Source organism: Sphaerodactylus townsendi, linkage group LG08 (genome assembly GCF_021028975.2).
Source record: "Sphaerodactylus townsendi isolate TG3544 linkage group LG08, MPM_Stown_v2.3, whole genome shotgun sequence".
Lineage (NCBI taxonomy): Eukaryota > Metazoa > Chordata > Lepidosauria > Squamata > Sphaerodactylidae > Sphaerodactylus > Sphaerodactylus townsendi.
This window is the reverse complement of record NC_059432.1, coordinates 109,657,009-109,674,450: the sequence shown is the minus strand read 5'-3', so window position 1 is coordinate 109,674,450 and position 17,442 is coordinate 109,657,009. Positions and strand designations below refer to the sequence as shown.

Here is a 17,442-nt window from a genome sequence, read left to right as displayed (position 1 = left end):
GGGCGCGCGCCAGGGATGCCGCATGCTGAGAGCAGCACGCGGCATAGGGGGGATCATGGTGAGTGGGGAAACGCCCAGTGGCCTCCCTTTTCCCTTACAAAATGATATATTTCTTTAGCGAAGCAAAATGAATCTAAATAGGGCTGCAAAAACTTTATTTGCAGGGCAGCCGATGGACCCTTCGCTGCCGATCAAAAATTCCATTGCCAATGTGATGTGTGCTGTTGCTTTTGGACACCGATTTTCTGTGGACGATGAAGAATTCATCAAGTTGATAAATGCTGTTTCATACACCATGGGTTTTTCAGCTAGCTTCTTTCATGGCGTAAGTACTTTGCTAGAAGGTAGATTACTGTCTCTTTTCCTCCTAGCCTGCACGGCACAGTTAGTGACTCTAAAGATAAATGCGTCTTGTGACCCCATAAATAAACTTCCTTTTGGCCGGAAAGGGCACCTGGGACAGTGGTCAAAAGACCGGAAGGGTAAAAGAAGTTGTGCCACAATTACTACACAGGAATAAATAAATAAATCCCTGGCGCTCTTGTAAACGGCGCCTTTTGATGACCCCGTGCAGAGCGTGGGGTCATGGGGACGCCTGGGCGCGCTCCAGAGATGACATGCGCTGAGAGTGGCGTGCAGCAAAGGGCAGCAAAGGTAAGTGGGGAAACGCCCTAAGCTTGTACTATGCTGAAGCTGGAAACCAAGGTTTATGGAGCATTTTATTAACCCCCTCAGGGTAGTGATTGAGTTGTGCTTTCACTTTTTTCTGCAGCTGTATGAAATTCTCCCTTGGCTTATGAAACACCTTCCGGGGCCTCACCAGACAGCGCTGAGCTGCACAAAAACTGTGCTTTCCTTTGCAAGGAAGGAGATAGAAATTCACAAAGAACAGCAGGCGATGCACGAGCCACAAGATTACATTGATCACTATCTGTTTCAGATAGAGAAGGTAGGTATCTCTTCTGGAAAGGTGGCGTACACATTTTTCTTTTTGAAGAGACTTTTATTTATTTTACACCTGTATACAACACAGACAAAAAAAAGCAAATCCAATTCCCTTTACCCCACTATAATAATTTTTTAAAAAATCAATACTTCACTACATCTATGGTGGTGACTTCTAGCTACCTCATTAATGCTCCAAACTCAAATCTAGTTTTGTGCTTACAGTTGGTATCAGCATTTCCTCCACTTTTAGTCCTTCTTATAAAACTGTTTTAGTTCAGTCAAGTGTTTCCGTTTAAATCTCAAATCCTGCTATTATTTTTGTATCACATTTTTCTTTTTCCCCTCTTTTTTCACATTTTCACATTTTTATTAATATACAATTTAAATAATAATGCAACACTTTACACTGTCATTTTTATTATTATTTATTATTTATTATTATTTTATTTTATTTTTGCATTTTTATCCTGCCCAATTTCCCACAGGGCTCAGGGCGGCATGTAGCCAAAAAATTAATGCAGCAAACAGTAAAACATGAAAAGTTAATTAAATGTACCAGCTAACTCCCAAATCACAGATCCCACAACTACAAAAACTAAAATACAATGAACTAACATAGTGTCTGCTCCACCTACCTCACCAGGACATTGGTGCCTGCAGGGGGTGCATTTTTAGACATATCAGCACCAAAATTTCACCGTATCATCAGGAGACTGTCCTTATGCTACCCCCCAAGTTTGGTGAGGTTTGGTTCAGGGGGGCCAAAGTTATGGACTCCCAAAGGGAGTGCCCCCATCCCCATTGCTTCCAATGGGAGCTAATAGGAGATGGGGGCTACAGTTTTGAGGGTCCATAACTTTGACCCCACTGAACCAAACTGTACCAAACTTGGGGGGTATCATAAGGACAGTCTCCAGATGATACCCTAAAATTTTGGTGCTGATATATCCAAAAATGCACCCCTGTAGGAACATCCCAGAAATTTGCCCAAGAATCTTTGTTCTGCATTGAGTTTTCTGCATTGCTGTCAATGGGGGTTGCAGGCTGGGGGGGGGGGGGCACATTTCTGAAGGCACAGTCTCAAAACTCCCTATCATTAGGGAGACTGCTCTAATGATACCCCCCCAAGTTTGGTGCAGTTTGGTTCAGGGGGGCCAAAGTTATGGACCCTCAAAACTGTAGCCCCCATCTCCTATTAGCTCCCATTGGAAACAATGGGGGATAGGGGCACCCCCTTTGGGAGTCCATAACTTTGGCCCCCCTGAACCAAACCTCACCAAACTTGGAGGTTAGCATAAGGACAGTCTCCTGATGATACGCTGAAAGATGGTGCTGCTAGTCCAGGGGGGGGGGTGGGAGGGGGGGGGGGTGGCGGCGGGGGGGGGTGGGGGGGGGGAGGGTGGGGCGGGGGGGGGGTGGGGGGGGGGGGGGGGGGGGGGGGGGGGGGGTGGTGGGGGGGGGGGGGTGGGGGGGGGGGGGGGTGGGTGGGGGGGGGGGTGGGGGGGGGGGGGGGTGGGGGGGGGGGGGGGTGGAGGGGGGGGGGGATGGGGGGGGGGGGGGGTGTTCCTCGGGGGGGGGGGGGGTGGGGGGGGGGGGGGGTGGGGGGGGGGGGGGGTGGGGGGGGGGGGGGGTGGGGGGGGGGGGGGGTGGGGGGGGGGGGGGGTGGGGGGGGGGGGGGGTGGGGGGGGGGGGGGGTGGGGGGGGGGGGGGGTGGGGGGGGGGGGGGGTGGGGGGGGGGGGGGGTGGGGGGGGGGGGGGGTGGGGGGGGGGGGGGGTGGGGGGGGGGGGGGGTGGGGGGGGGGGGGGGTGGGGGGGGGGGGGGGTGGGGGGGGGGGGGGGTGGGGGGGGGGGGGGGTGGGGGGGGGGGGGGGTGGGGGGGGGGGGGGGTGGGGGGGGGGGGGGGTGGGGGGGGGGGGGGGTGGGGGGGGGGGGGGGTGGGGGGGGGGGGGGGTGGGGGGGGGGGGGGGTGGGGGGGGGGGGGGGTGGGGGGGGGGGGGGGTGGGGGGGGGGGGGGGTGGGGGGGGGGGGGGGTGGGGGGGGGGGGGGGTGGGGGGGGGGGGGGGTGGGGGGGGGGGGGGGTGGGGGGGGGGGGGGGTGGGGGGGGGGGGGGGTGGGGGGGGGGGGGGGTGGGGGGGGGGGGGGGTGGGGGGGGGGGGGGGTGGGGGGGGGGGGGGGTGGGGGGGGGGGGGGGTGGGGGGGGGGGGGGGTGGGGGGGGGGGGGGGTGGGGGGGGGGGGGGGTGGGGGGGGGGGGGGGTGGGGGGGGGGGGGGGTGGGGGGGGGGGGGGGTGGGGGGGGGGGGGGGTGGGGGGGGGGGGGGGTGGGGGGGGGGGGGGGTGGGGGGGGGGGGGGGTGGGGGGGGGGGGGGGTGGGGGGGGGGGGGGGTGGGGGGGGGGGGGGGTGGGGGGGGGGGGGGGTGGGGGGGGGGGGGGGTGGGGGGGGGGGGGGGTGGGGGGGGGGGGGGGTGGGGGGGGGGGGGGGTGGGGGGGGGGGGGGGTGGGGGGGGGGGGGGGTGGGGGGGGGGGGGGGTGGGGGGGGGGGGGGGTGGGGGGGGGGGGGGGTGGGGGGGGGGGGGGGTGGGGGGGGGGGGGGGTGGGGGGGGGGGGGGGTGGGGGGGGGGGGGGGTGGGGGGGGGGGGGGGTGGGGGGGGGGGGGGGTGGGGGGGGGGGGGGGTGGGGGGGGGGGGGGGTGGGGGGGGGGGGGGGTGGGGGGGGGGGGGGGTGGGGGGGGGGGGGGGTGGGGGGGGGGGGGGGTGGGGGGGGGGGGGGGTGGGGGGGGGGGGGGGTGGGGGGGGGGGGGGGTGGGGGGGGGGGGGGGTGGGGGGGGGGGGGGGTGGGGGGGGGGGGGGGTGGGGGGGGGGGGGGGTGGGGGGGGGGGGGGGTGGGGGGGGGGGGGGGTGGGGGGGGGGGGGGGTGGGGGGGGGGGGGGGTGGGGGGGGGGGGGGGTGGGGGGGGGGGGGGGTGGGGGGGGGGGGGGGTGGGGGGGGGGGGGGGTGGGGGGGGGGGGGGGTGGGGGGGGGGGGGGGTGGGGGGGGGGGGGGGTGGGGGGGGGGGGGGGTGGGGGGGGGGGGGGGTGGGGGGGGGGGGGGGTGGGGGGGGGGGGGGGTGGGGGGGGGGGGGGGTGGGGGGGGGGGGGGGTGGGGGGGGGGGGGGGTGGGGGGGGGGGGGGGTGGGGGGGGGGGGGGGTGGGGGGGGGGGGGGGTGGGGGGGGGGGGGGGTGGGGGGGGGGGGGGGTGGGGGGGGGGGGGGGTGGGGGGGGGGGGGGGTGGGGGGGGGGGGGGGTGGGGGGGGGGGGGGGTGGGGGGGGGGGGGGGTGGGGGGGGGGGGGGGTGGGGGGGGGGGGGGGTGGGGGGGGGGGGGGGTGGGGGGGGGGGGGGGTGGGGGGGGGGGGGGGTGGGGGGGGGGGGGGGTGGGGGGGGGGGGGGGTGGGGGGGGGGGGGGGTGGGGGGGGGGGGGGGTGGGGGGGGGGGGGGGTGGGGGGGGGGGGGGGTGGGGGGGGGGGGGGGTGGGGGGGGGGGGGGGTGGGGGGGGGGGGGGGTGGGGGGGGGGGGGGGTGGGGGGGGGGGGGGGTGGGGGGGGGGGGGGGTGGGGGGGGGGGGGGGTGGGGGGGGGGGGGGGTGGGGGGGGGGGGGGGTGGGGGGGGGGGGGGGTGGGGGGGGGGGGGGGTGGGGGGGGGGGGGGGTGGGGGGGGGGGGGGGTGGGGGGGGGGGGGGGTGGGGGGGGGGGGGGGTGGGGGGGGGGGGGGGTGGGGGGGGGGGGGGGTGGGGGGGGGGGGGGGTGGGGGGGGGGGGGGGTGGGGGGGGGGGGGGGTGGGGGGGGGGGGGGGTGGGGGGGGGGGGGGGTGGGGGGGGGGGGGGGTGGGGGGGGGGGGGGGTGGGGGGGGGGGGGGGTGGGGGGGGGGGGGGGTGGGGGGGGGGGGGGGTGGGGGGGGGGGGGGGTGGGGGGGGGGGGGGGTGGGGGGGGGGGGGGGTGGGGGGGGGGGGGGGTGGGGGGGGGGGGGGGTGGGGGGGGGGGGGGGTGGGGGGGGGGGGGGGTGGGGGGGGGGGGGGGTGGGGGGGGGGGGGGGTGGGGGGGGGGGGGGGTGGGGGGGGGGGGGGGTGGGGGGGGGGGGGGGTGGGGGGGGGGGGGGGTGGGGGGGGGGGGGGGTGGGGGGGGGGGGGGGTGGGGGGGGGGGGGGGTGGGGGGGGGGGGGGGTGGGGGGGGGGGGGGGTGGGGGGGGGGGGGGGTGGGGGGGGGGGGGGGTGGGGGGGGGGGGGGGTGGGGGGGGGGGGGGGTGGGGGGGGGGGGGGGTGGGGGGGGGGGGGGGTGGGGGGGGGGGGGGGTGGGGGGGGGGGGGGGTGGGGGGGGGGGGGGGTGGGGGGGGGGGGGGGTGGGGGGGGGGGGGGGTGGGGGGGGGGGGGGGTGGGGGGGGGGGGGGGTGGGGGGGGGGGGGGGTGGGGGGGGGGGGGGGTGGGGGGGGGGGGGGGTGGGGGGGGGGGGGGGTGGGGGGGGGGGGGGGTGGGGGGGGGGGGGGGTGGGGGGGGGGGGGGGTGGGGGGGGGGGGGGGTGGGGGGGGGGGGGGGTGGGGGGGGGGGGGGGTGGGGGGGGGGGGGGGTGGGGGGGGGGGGGGGTGGGGGGGGGGGGGGGTGGGGGGGGGGGGGGGTGGGGGGGGGGGGGGGTGGGGGGGGGGGGGGGTGGGGGGGGGGGGGGGTGGGGGGGGGGGGGGGTGGGGGGGGGGGGGGGTGGGGGGGGGGGGGGGTGGGGGGGGGGGGGGGTGGGGGGGGGGGGGGGTGGGGGGGGGGGGGGGTGGGGGGGGGGGGGGGTGGGGGGGGGGGGGGGTGGGGGGGGGGGGGGGTGGGGGGGGGGGGGGGTGGGGGGGGGGGGGGGTGGGGGGGGGGGGGGGTGGGGGGGGGGGGGGGTGGGGGGGGGGGGGGGTGGGGGGGGGGGGGGGTGGGGGGGGGGGGGGGTGGGGGGGGGGGGGGGTGGGGGGGGGGGGGGGTGGGGGGGGGGGGGGGTGGGGGGGGGGGGGGGTGGGGGGGGGGGGGGGTGGGGGGGGGGGGGGGTGGGGGGGGGGGGGGGTGGGGGGGGGGGGGGGTGGGGGGGGGGGGGGGTGGGGGGGGGGGGGGGTGGGGGGGGGGGGGGGTGGGGGGGGGGGGGGGTGGGGGGGGGGGGGGGTGGGGGGGGGGGGGGGTGGGGGGGGGGGGGGGTGGGGGGGGGGGGGGGTGGGGGGGGGGGGGGGTGGGGGGGGGGGGGGGTGGGGGGGGGGGGGGGTGGGGGGGGGGGGGGGTGGGGGGGGGGGGGGGTGGGGGGGGGGGGGGGTGGGGGGGGGGGGGGGTGGGGGGGGGGGGGGGTGGGGGGGGGGGGGGGTGGGGGGGGGGGGGGGTGGGGGGGGGGGGGGGTGGGGGGGGGGGGGGGTGGGGGGGGGGGGGGGTGGGGGGGGGGGGGGGTGGGGGGGGGGGGGGGTGGGGGGGGGGGGGGGTGGGGGGGGGGGGGGGTGGGGGGGGGGGGGGGTGGGGGGGGGGGGGGGTGGGGGGGGGGGGGGGTGGGGGGGGGGGGGGGTGGGGGGGGGGGGGGGTGGGGGGGGGGGGGGGTGGGGGGGGGGGGGGGTGGGGGGGGGGGGGGGTGGGGGGGGGGGGGGGTGGGGGGGGGGGGGGGTGGGGGGGGGGGGGGGTGGGGGGGGGGGGGGGTGGGGGGGGGGGGGGGTGGGGGGGGGGGGGGGTGGGGGGGGGGGGGGGTGGGGGGGGGGGGGGGTGGGGGGGGGGGGGGGTGGGGGGGGGGGGGGGTGGGGGGGGGGGGGGGTGGGGGGGGGGGGGGGTGGGGGGGGGGGGGGGTGGGGGGGGGGGGGGGTGGGGGGGGGGGGGGGTGGGGGGGGGGGGGGGTGGGGGGGGGGGGGGGTGGGGGGGGGGGGGGGTGGGGGGGGGGGGGGGTGGGGGGGGGGGGGGGTGGGGGGGGGGGGGGGTGGGGGGGGGGGGGGGTGGGGGGGGGGGGGGGTGGGGGGGGGGGGGGGTGGGGGGGGGGGGGGGTGGGGGGGGGGGGGGGTGGGGGGGGGGGGGGGTGGGGGGGGGGGGGGGTGGGGGGGGGGGGGGGTGGGGGGGGGGGGGGGTGGGGGGGGGGGGGGGTGGGGGGGGGGGGGGGTGGGGGGGGGGGGGGGTGGGGGGGGGGGGGGGTGGGGGGGGGGGGGGGTGGGGGGGGGGGGGGGTGGGGGGGGGGGGGGGTGGGGGGGGGGGGGGGTGGGGGGGGGGGGGGGTGGGGGGGGGGGGGGGTGGGGGGGGGGGGGGGTGGGGGGGGGGGGGGGTGGGGGGGGGGGGGGGTGGGGGGGGGGGGGGGTGGGGGGGGGGGGGGGTGGGGGGGGGGGGGGGTGGGGGGGGGGGGGGGTGGGGGGGGGGGGGGGTGGGGGGGGGGGGGGGTGGGGGGGGGGGGGGGTGGGGGGGGGGGGGGGTGGGGGGGGGGGGGGGTGGGGGGGGGGGGGGGTGGGGGGGGGGGGGGGTGGGGGGGGGGGGGGGTGGGGGGGGGGGGGGGTGGGGGGGGGGGGGGGTGGGGGGGGGGGGGGGTGGGGGGGGGGGGGGGTGGGGGGGGGGGGGGGTGGGGGGGGGGGGGGGTGGGGGGGGGGGGGGGTGGGGGGGGGGGGGGGTGGGGGGGGGGGGGGGTGGGGGGGGGGGGGGGTGGGGGGGGGGGGGGGTGGGGGGGGGGGGGGGTGGGGGGGGGGGGGGGTGGGGGGGGGGGGGGGTGGGGGGGGGGGGGGGTGGGGGGGGGGGGGGGTGGGGGGGGGGGGGGGTGGGGGGGGGGGGGGGTGGGGGGGGGGGGGGGTGGGGGGGGGGGGGGGTGGGGGGGGGGGGGGGTGGGGGGGGGGGGGGGTGGGGGGGGGGGGGGGTGGGGGGGGGGGGGGGTGGGGGGGGGGGGGGGTGGGGGGGGGGGGGGGTGGGGGGGGGGGGGGGTGGGGGGGGGGGGGGGTGGGGGGGGGGGGGGGTGGGGGGGGGGGGGGGTGGGGGGGGGGGGGGGTGGGGGGGGGGGGGGGTGGGGGGGGGGGGGGGTGGGGGGGGGGGGGGGTGGGGGGGGGGGGGGGTGGGGGGGGGGGGGGGTGGGGGGGGGGGGGGGTGGGGGGGGGGGGGGGTGGGGGGGGGGGGGGGTGGGGGGGGGGGGGGGTGGGGGGGGGGGGGGGTGGGGGGGGGGGGGGGTGGGGGGGGGGGGGGGTGGGGGGGGGGGGGGGTGGGGGGGGGGGGGGGTGGGGGGGGGGGGGGGTGGGGGGGGGGGGGGGTGGGGGGGGGGGGGGGTGGGGGGGGGGGGGGGTGGGGGGGGGGGGGGGTGGGGGGGGGGGGGGGTGGGGGGGGGGGGGGGTGGGGGGGGGGGGGGGTGGGGGGGGGGGGGGGTGGGGGGGGGGGGGGGTGGGGGGGGGGGGGGGTGGGGGGGGGGGGGGGTGGGGGGGGGGGGGGGTGGGGGGGGGGGGGGGTGGGGGGGGGGGGGGGTGGGGGGGGGGGGGGGTGGGGGGGGGGGGGGGTGGGGGGGGGGGGGGGTGGGGGGGGGGGGGGGTGGGGGGGGGGGGGGGTGGGGGGGGGGGGGGGTGGGGGGGGGGGGGGGTGGGGGGGGGGGGGGGTGGGGGGGGGGGGGGGTGGGGGGGGGGGGGGGTGGGGGGGGGGGGGGGTGGGGGGGGGGGGGGGTGGGGGGGGGGGGGGGTGGGGGGGGGGGGGGGTGGGGGGGGGGGGGGGTGGGGGGGGGGGGGGGTGGGGGGGGGGGGGGGTGGGGGGGGGGGGGGGTGGGGGGGGGGGGGGGTGGGGGGGGGGGGGGGTGGGGGGGGGGGGGGGTGGGGGGGGGGGGGGGTGGGGGGGGGGGGGGGTGGGGGGGGGGGGGGGTGGGGGGGGGGGGGGGTGGGGGGGGGGGGGGGTGGGGGGGGGGGGGGGTGGGGGGGGGGGGGGGTGGGGGGGGGGGGGGGTGGGGGGGGGGGGGGGTGGGGGGGGGGGGGGGTGGGGGGGGGGGGGGGTGGGGGGGGGGGGGGGTGGGGGGGGGGGGGGGTGGGGGGGGGGGGGGGTGGGGGGGGGGGGGGGTGGGGGGGGGGGGGGGTGGGGGGGGGGGGGGGTGGGGGGGGGGGGGGGTGGGGGGGGGGGGGGGTGGGGGGGGGGGGGGGTGGGGGGGGGGGGGGGTGGGGGGGGGGGGGGGTGGGGGGGGGGGGGGGTGGGGGGGGGGGGGGGTGGGGGGGGGGGGGGGTGGGGGGGGGGGGGGGTGGGGGGGGGGGGGGGTGGGGGGGGGGGGGGGTGGGGGGGGGGGGGGGTGGGGGGGGGGGGGGGTGGGGGGGGGGGGGGGTGGGGGGGGGGGGGGGTGGGGGGGGGGGGGGGTGGGGGGGGGGGGGGGTGGGGGGGGGGGGGGGTGGGGGGGGGGGGGGGTGGGGGGGGGGGGGGGTGGGGGGGGGGGGGGGTGGGGGGGGGGGGGGGTGGGGGGGGGGGGGGGTGGGGGGGGGGGGGGGTGGGGGGGGGGGGGGGTGGGGGGGGGGGGGGGTGGGGGGGGGGGGGGGTGGGGGGGGGGGGGGGTGGGGGGGGGGGGGGGTGGGGGGGGGGGGGGGTGGGGGGGGGGGGGGGTGGGGGGGGGGGGGGGTGGGGGGGGGGGGGGGTGGGGGGGGGGGGGGGTGGGGGGGGGGGGGGGTGGGGGGGGGGGGGGGTGGGGGGGGGGGGGGGTGGGGGGGGGGGGGGGTGGGGGGGGGGGGGGGTGGGGGGGGGGGGGGGTGGGGGGGGGGGGGGGTGGGGGGGGGGGGGGGTGGGGGGGGGGGGGGGTGGGGGGGGGGGGGGGTGGGGGGGGGGGGGGGTGGGGGGGGGGGGGGGTGGGGGGGGGGGGGGGTGGGGGGGGGGGGGGGTGGGGGGGGGGGGGGGTGGGGGGGGGGGGGGGTGGGGGGGGGGGGGGGTGGGGGGGGGGGGGGGTGGGGGGGGGGGGGGGTGGGGGGGGGGGGGGGTGGGGGGGGGGGGGGGTGGGGGGGGGGGGGGGTGGGGGGGGGGGGGGGTGGGGGGGGGGGGGGGTGGGGGGGGGGGGGGGTGGGGGGGGGGGGGGGTGGGGGGGGGGGGGGGTGGGGGGGGGGGGGGGTGGGGGGGGGGGGGGGTGGGGGGGGGGGGGGGTGGGGGGGGGGGGGGGTGGGGGGGGGGGGGGGTGGGGGGGGGGGGGGGTGGGGGGGGGGGGGGGTGGGGGGGGGGGGGGGTGGGGGGGGGGGGGGGTGGGGGGGGGGGGGGGTGGGGGGGGGGGGGGGTGGGGGGGGGGGGGGGTGGGGGGGGGGGGGGGTGGGGGGGGGGGGGGGTGGGGGGGGGGGGGGGTGGGGGGGGGGGGGGGTGGGGGGGGGGGGGGGTGGGGGGGGGGGGGGGTGGGGGGGGGGGGGGGTGGGGGGGGGGGGGGGTGGGGGGGGGGGGGGGTGGGGGGGGGGGGGGGTGGGGGGGGGGGGGGGTGGGGGGGGGGGGGGGTGGGGGGGGGGGGGGGTGGGGGGGGGGGGGGGTGGGGGGGGGGGGGGGTGGGGGGGGGGGGGGGTGGGGGGGGGGGGGGGTGGGGGGGGGGGGGGGTGGGGGGGGGGGGGGGTGGGGGGGGGGGGGGGTGGGGGGGGGGGGGGGTGGGGGGGGGGGGGGGTGGGGGGGGGGGGGGGTGGGGGGGGGGGGGGGTGGGGGGGGGGGGGGGTGGGGGGGGGGGGGGGTGGGGGGGGGGGGGGGTGGGGGGGGGGGGGGGTGGGGGGGGGGGGGGGTGGGGGGGGGGGGGGGTGGGGGGGGGGGGGGGTGGGGGGGGGGGGGGGTGGGGGGGGGGGGGGGTGGGGGGGGGGGGGGGTGGGGGGGGGGGGGGGTGGGGGGGGGGGGGGGTGGGGGGGGGGGGGGGTGGGGGGGGGGGGGGGTGGGGGGGGGGGGGGGTGGGGGGGGGGGGGGGTGGGGGGGGGGGGGGGTGGGGGGGGGGGGGGGTGGGGGGGGGGGGGGGTGGGGGGGGGGGGGGGTGGGGGGGGGGGGGGGTGGGGGGGGGGGGGGGTGGGGGGGGGGGGGGGTGGGGGGGGGGGGGGGTGGGGGGGGGGGGGGGTGGGGGGGGGGGGGGGTGGGGGGGGGGGGGGGTGGGGGGGGGGGGGGGTGGGGGGGGGGGGGGGTGGGGGGGGGGGGGGGTGGGGGGGGGGGGGGGTGGGGGGGGGGGGGGGTGGGGGGGGGGGGGGGTGGGGGGGGGGGGGGGTGGGGGGGGGGGGGGGTGGGGGGGGGGGGGGGTGGGGGGGGGGGGGGGTGGGGGGGGGGGGGGGTGGGGGGGGGGGGGGGTGGGGGGGGGGGGGGGTGGGGGGGGGGGGGGGTGGGGGGGGGGGGGGGTGGGGGGGGGGGGGGGTGGGGGGGGGGGGGGGTGGGGGGGGGGGGGGGTGGGGGGGGGGGGGGGTGGGGGGGGGGGGGGGTGGGGGGGGGGGGGGGTGGGGGGGGGGGGGGGTGGGGGGGGGGGGGGGTGGGGGGGGGGGGGGGTGGGGGGGGGGGGGGGTGGGGGGGGGGGGGGGTGGGGGGGGGGGGGGGTGGGGGGGGGGGGGGGTGGGGGGGGGGGGGGGTGGGGGGGGGGGGGGGTGGGGGGGGGGGGGGGTGGGGGGGGGGGGGGGTGGGGGGGGGGGGGGGTGGGGGGGGGGGGGGGTGGGGGGGGGGGGGGGTGGGGGGGGGGGGGGGTGGGGGGGGGGGGGGGTGGGGGGGGGGGGGGGTGGGGGGGGGGGGGGGTGGGGGGGGGGGGGGGTGGGGGGGGGGGGGGGTGGGGGGGGGGGGGGGTGGGGGGGGGGGGGGGTGGGGGGGGGGGGGGGTGGGGGGGGGGGGGGGTGGGGGGGGGGGGGGGTGGGGGGGGGGGGGGGTGGGGGGGGGGGGGGGTGGGGGGGGGGGGGGGTGGGGGGGGGGGGGGGTGGGGGGGGGGGGGGGTGGGGGGGGGGGGGGGTGGGGGGGGGGGGGGGTGGGGGGGGGGGGGGGTGGGGGGGGGGGGGGGTGGGGGGGGGGGGGGGTGGGGGGGGGGGGGGGTGGGGGGGGGGGGGGGTGGGGGGGGGGGGGGGTGGGGGGGGGGGGGGGTGGGGGGGGGGGGGGGTGGGGGGGGGGGGGGGTGGGGGGGGGGGGGGGTGGGGGGGGGGGGGGGTGGGGGGGGGGGGGGGTGGGGGGGGGGGGGGGTGGGGGGGGGGGGGGGTGGGGGGGGGGGGGGGTGGGGGGGGGGGGGGGTGGGGGGGGGGGGGGGTGGGGGGGGGGGAGAGGGGGGGGGGGGGGGGGCGGGGGGGGGGGGGGGCGTGGGGCGGGCGGGCCGGGGGCGAGGGGGTGTGGGGGGGGGGGGGGTGGGGGGGGGGGGGGGGCGGGGGGGGCGGGGGGGGGGGGGGGGGGGGGGGGGCGGGGGCGGACGGGGTGGGGGGGGGGGGGGTGGGGAGGGGGGGGGGTGGGAGGCTGGCCTCCACACGGGCCAGGGCTTTTACAGCCCTGGCCCCGGCCTGGTGGAACGCTCTTCCACCAGCTGTCCGGGCCCTGCGGGACCTTGGCGAGTTCCGCAGGGCCTGTAAGACGGAGCTGTTCCGCCGGGCCTTTGGAGGGACCAGCTGCTGATAGTGCCCCTCCCCTTCTTCTGGCTCCTACACCTGGGCCTATAACATCTGAGGGGACCTGCCGTCCCTCCCTTGGGGGGAGGATTTGATATTAGGTTATCGGGCGTTACCTACGTTTTTATTTATGCTCTATTCTAAGGGTTAATGTTTAGATAGTTTCTGCTGCTTTTATAAGTTTTAGCCAATTTATGGTGATTTTATGATTGTATTTATTATATGCTGTACACCGCCCAGAGCCCTTCGGGGACGGGGCAGTATAGAAGCTTGAAGTATAAATAAATAAATAAATAAATAAAGATAGAGTTTGCTTTTCCTATATTTAGTGTAAATTTATTTGTTACCTAGCAAAGTTCTACAAACAACTCACTCGCATCTCTGCCCTCTCATTTGCTCTGCTAATTCATTGGAATACAACATAAAGGACTTCCCTCTAAGAATCCTATCACTTTTTAATTAATTAATTTTATAGACCTCCCAATCCCCAAGGGGCTCTGGGCGGTGCACAACACTATCTATATACAATATATAACAAGGGTCACAATAGTGGCCATATATACTAAAATCCATTAAAACCATTAAAACCATTTAAACAGCGGTCAAAAACAGTAACAACAATAATGGCGTCCCCGTAACCCAATTCCTTTAAAACCACCCCGAAAGGGAGGGAGCGGCCGGACTCCGCCCTAAAAATAACAAAATGTGCAAAAATAAATTATAAAAGATAGGGAGCAAAAGAGCCAAGGAGCAAAGCAAAGAAGGGGGGAGGAGGGGGGCGCACCTCAGCGACTGGACACTCCAAAGGCCCGGCAGAACAACTCAGTCTTACAGGCCCTGCGGAATTCACCAAGGTCCCGCAGGGCCCGGACAGCTGGAGGGAGACTTTGACCCTATTAACCATTAATTAAGCGGAAAGGAGGAGGGATTGAGTGGGCCAATATCTGTACCATTTGCATTTTGCTTGCTAAACTTAAATCTGCATCCACACAGTAGTGGCTTCAGTTACCTGCAGGGCAAGTTTCCCTCTTCCCTTTTCTGCTGAACGGAAGCAGGAAATATTGGATTAATTTCTCATTCCAGAATGTTGCAAGCCCAAGAAAACTGCAAAGCAGCCTGAGCAGTGTGATTCTTATTTGCATTCGCTGCCTCTGTTTACAAGTCTTAGGCAGATGTGCCAGGGGTGTGGCTGGAACAAACATTTGGCACCGGAGGTGAAGTGTCTTTGGAAACGAGGGTCAGGAACATTTGAAAGCACCGAGGCATACAGGTGCGTGTGGAATTCTGACCTTTCCCTCGCTTGGCACACATGGAGAGCAGGCGTGGGGGTATCCTGAATTGGCAAGATCAACATTGCTCAGACACAACAACACAACACAAGCCGTTTCCAACGCCGACCCGACAACGCTGGGACCGTCCGCACGGACAGTCCTGGAAAGAGCCGGGCAGCCGGCGCTGCGGAGCGCCGGCACCCGGCTGACCTGGCATGTCCCCGGGCCTCCGGCGCATCGCCGAGGCCTGGGGACATGCCCCCCTGGCCCTGCGCGCCTGCTCCAGCGGCGCAGGGCAGGTGGGCGTGTCCCCAGGCCTAGGCAACACGCCGGAGGCCCAGGGACAAGGTAAGTGCCGGGTGCGAGGAGGGTGGGGGAGGCGTCTCAAAGCCGCTGCCGTTCGCTTGGCAGCGGCTTCGAGGCACTGTTTCCCCAACAAGAGCGCTTCCGAGCGCTCTGGGGAAACGCCGGCTTCGCGGCAGTCGGGCGGCGCGAGGGCGGCGCGGCTGCGATACAACTGCGGCCCCTGTGCAAATGGCGGCCTGGGGATGGCGTTTTTGCCGTCCCCTGGCCGCCATATTCTGCCCGTGCGGAAACGGCCAAGGTTAAGAAATGCAGTTAAAACTACTAATTTCCAGTATAAAATTTGCAACCGTTTCACAAAAGAGCACATCAGAGCTGTTCAGGAGATTGGGTATCTTATAACACTCATGCCACTGAGAACATTGCAAGAAAATGGAATTCATGTATTTCATGCGTATCTTATTGTATTTAGGGCATAGAAACAGAGAATGGTCAAGTGTTTCAACCGTAATATCACATGAACAAACTCTTTTAGAACGTTCCATATCCTTAAATCTTCCCTCCAGGAGAGCTGATGGCAGCACATTGCATCTTGCAGTAGCCAAGGCTCTCCTCTGGGTGGGATTAATCAGCAGACGAAGATATGCTGCCATCATTCCACGCTCGCATGGGATTAATAATGTAGCCGGAGAACAGGTTGTCTTGGCAGAAAGAGTCAAATTATGAAAATCAAGATCCAAGAGCCTGTAACATTGCTCGGTCAGACAGCTGCATCGGTGGGCTCTGTTTTACAGCTGAAATGTGAACCTTTATTAGGCGCTGATCAATTGATTTGGATGATTTTTAACACCTGTGACTGATCTTTAATGACAGTCACTATTAAGTGGCTGGTTGTTGAAACATGTACAGGTGTAGGATGTGATTCATTCATCGCGGGCTGAATCATCCACTTACGTGAAACAGAATGAGCATAACTTCTGTTTGCATGCGATATTGTAAAGTCGCTTTTAATCCCCTTGACTGCAAAAATGCCATCACCAAGAAAGGGGGGAAAGGGTAGAGGTCTATTAAATTATGCACAGGGTAGAAAGTGCTGACAGATAACTTTTTTCTTCCTCCCCCCAAATGCTAGAACTTAAGGGCATCCGATGAAGTTGATGGGTGGCAGGTTTAGAATGGACAAAAGGAATTCTTTCTTTACTCAGCAAATGCTTGAGATGTGGAATTTGCTGCCAAAGGATGTCGTGATGGCTACAGGCATAGACAGCTTTAAAAGGGGATTGGACAGGTTCATGGTGACTAAAAGGGAACGTCCTATTGTTGGACCTATAGTGGAATTGCTGGCCACTGTGTGAGACAGGGTACTACTGGACTACATAGACTACTGCTCTGATACAGAAGAGCAACTCGTATATTCTTATCGATACCAGTGGGGTCCCCAGATTAAGAAAAATCCCATTTGTTGTGTGTTTCTATTTTCTATAGTGTAATAAAATTGTTTAAGGCTTCCTTATGGGATCCTGCGCCCCTGGTCAACTAGAGAATTGAGTTCCATTCCTAAGATCTACAAGCCAACCTCAGCGTGACCGTATTAGAGTTTAATTTTCAGTTAGGTATATTGTTGTCAAACAGGGTTTTCTCCCTAGCTTGAAAGATGGATCCAGGAAAATCCTAGGAATGTGCAAATTGACCAACACCCTGCTGCAACTTTCCTAAAGAAGCACTCCAATCCTATTCTCAATAAGTGGTTCTGGTGGGTTTTCCGGGCTGTGTGGCCGTGGTCTGGTGGCTTTTGTTCCTAACGTTTCGCCTGCATCTGTGGCTGGCATCTTCAGAGGTGTATCACAGAGAAAAGTCTGTTTCACACTATGTCTAAGGCCCCTTCCGCACACGCAAAATAATGCGTTTTCAAACCACTTTCACAACTGTTTGCAAGTGGATTTTGCCATTCCGCACAGCTTCAAAGAGCACTGAAAGCAGTTTGAAAGTGCATTATTCTGCATGTGCGGAAGGAGCCTAAGTGAGAAGGGAAAGTTTAGTGTGGTATATTGTCCATGTCCCAGGGTGGGGAACCAATCGTTAAGTGTTTGGGTGGAACTTGCTATGCAAAGGTGTGGTTGAGTGCATTGTATTGCGAGTGGGGTTATCAGTCCATTTTTTTAAGTACTGGGAGCCGGGCTTTGCTAATTTTTAACGTCTCTTCTCTCTTATTGAAGTTGTCCTGGTGTTTGTGAATTTCAATGGCCTCCCTGTGCAGTCTGACATAGTAATCTTCTGAATTGTCCAGAATTTCAGTGTTCAGTGTCCAGTTTTGTTTAACACACGTTCTGCGACTGCAGATTTTTCAGGATGGTTAAGCCGACAGTTAAATCGCCACTAGAGGGAGCAAATAATATTTTCTTTGAGAACAGAAGAGACGTTAAAAATTAGCAAAGCTTGGCTCCCAGTACTTAAAAAATGGACTGTTAACCCCACCCGCAATACAATGCACTCAACCACACCTTTGCATAGCAAGTTCCACCCAAACACTTAATGATTGGTTCCCCACCCTGGGACATGGACAATATACCCCACTAAACTTTCCCTTCTCACTTAGACACAGTGTGAAACAGACTTTTCTCTGTGATACACCTCTGAAGATGCCAGCCACAGATGCAGGCGAAACGTTAGGAACAAAATCCACCAGACCATGGCCACACAGTCTGGAAAACCCACCAGAACCAGTTGAATCCGGCTGTGAAAGCCTTTGTCCGGGATTGGGGGTATCCCCGACCCCCTCCCCAGCCTTGGGCCCCAGCCTGCAACCGGCGGACGGCCTCCCGGCAAAGCGGGAGGCCGCAGGAGGACGGGAGGCCCATCGCTGCGCCGACGGGTCCAACGGGCGCCCTGCTCTCCTCTTGGCTGGCGGGGAGGGCGGAGGCCCCACTGGCGGGGAATGACGCGTCGACCCACCGACAGAGCAACGGAGCGTCGAGGAGCCCTGCCACTGCGGCTGCGAGAGAAAGGCCGCGCCAGGCGAGCGGGGCCAGCTGAGCCCAGTGGGGCTAATGGTGGGAGGCATCCGGGAGTGCGGCGGCAGAGGGGCGGGGTTTTCAACCCCCCCCGGCTAATGAGCGAGGGGATAAAGGTGGGGAAGTCGGGCAGAGACGAGGAGAAGGACGGGGAGGAGGGAAGGAGAGGGAGAGCGTGTATGAGGGAGGAGAAGGAAAAGGACGAGGAGAGTCAGGGAGGAGGGCGACCGGAGGGAAGTCCAAAGTGGGGAGAGGAGAGAAGGACAGGGGTGAAGGCCTGGGGAAGGAGGAGGAACGGCGGCCTGGTCGAGGGAAAAGGGAGCACAAGGGAGGGAGAAGCCAACAGCTCAGGGCCTGTCAGGGAGGCTTCCCTGCTCTCCTTGCCTAAAGTTCTGAGGACCCTAGGCCA

The 17,442-nt window shown here is 74.3% G+C and overlaps 1 protein-coding gene across 1 annotated transcript in view; it reads left to right on the top strand.

The window, feature by feature from the left end:
- LOC125438525 (cytochrome P450 2J4-like) overlaps positions 1-17,055 on the top strand; it is a 38,993-nt gene extending 21,938 nt beyond the window's left edge. The window contains exons 4-6 of the mRNA XM_048506956.1: positions 165-325; positions 773-949; positions 16,807-17,055. Of these exons, the coding sequence (XP_048362913.1) occupies positions 165-325; positions 773-949; positions 16,807-17,055 (587 nt within the window). The remainder of the gene's footprint in view (positions 1-164; positions 326-772; positions 950-16,806) is intronic.
- The last annotated feature ends 387 nt before the right edge of the window (positions 17,056-17,442 follow it).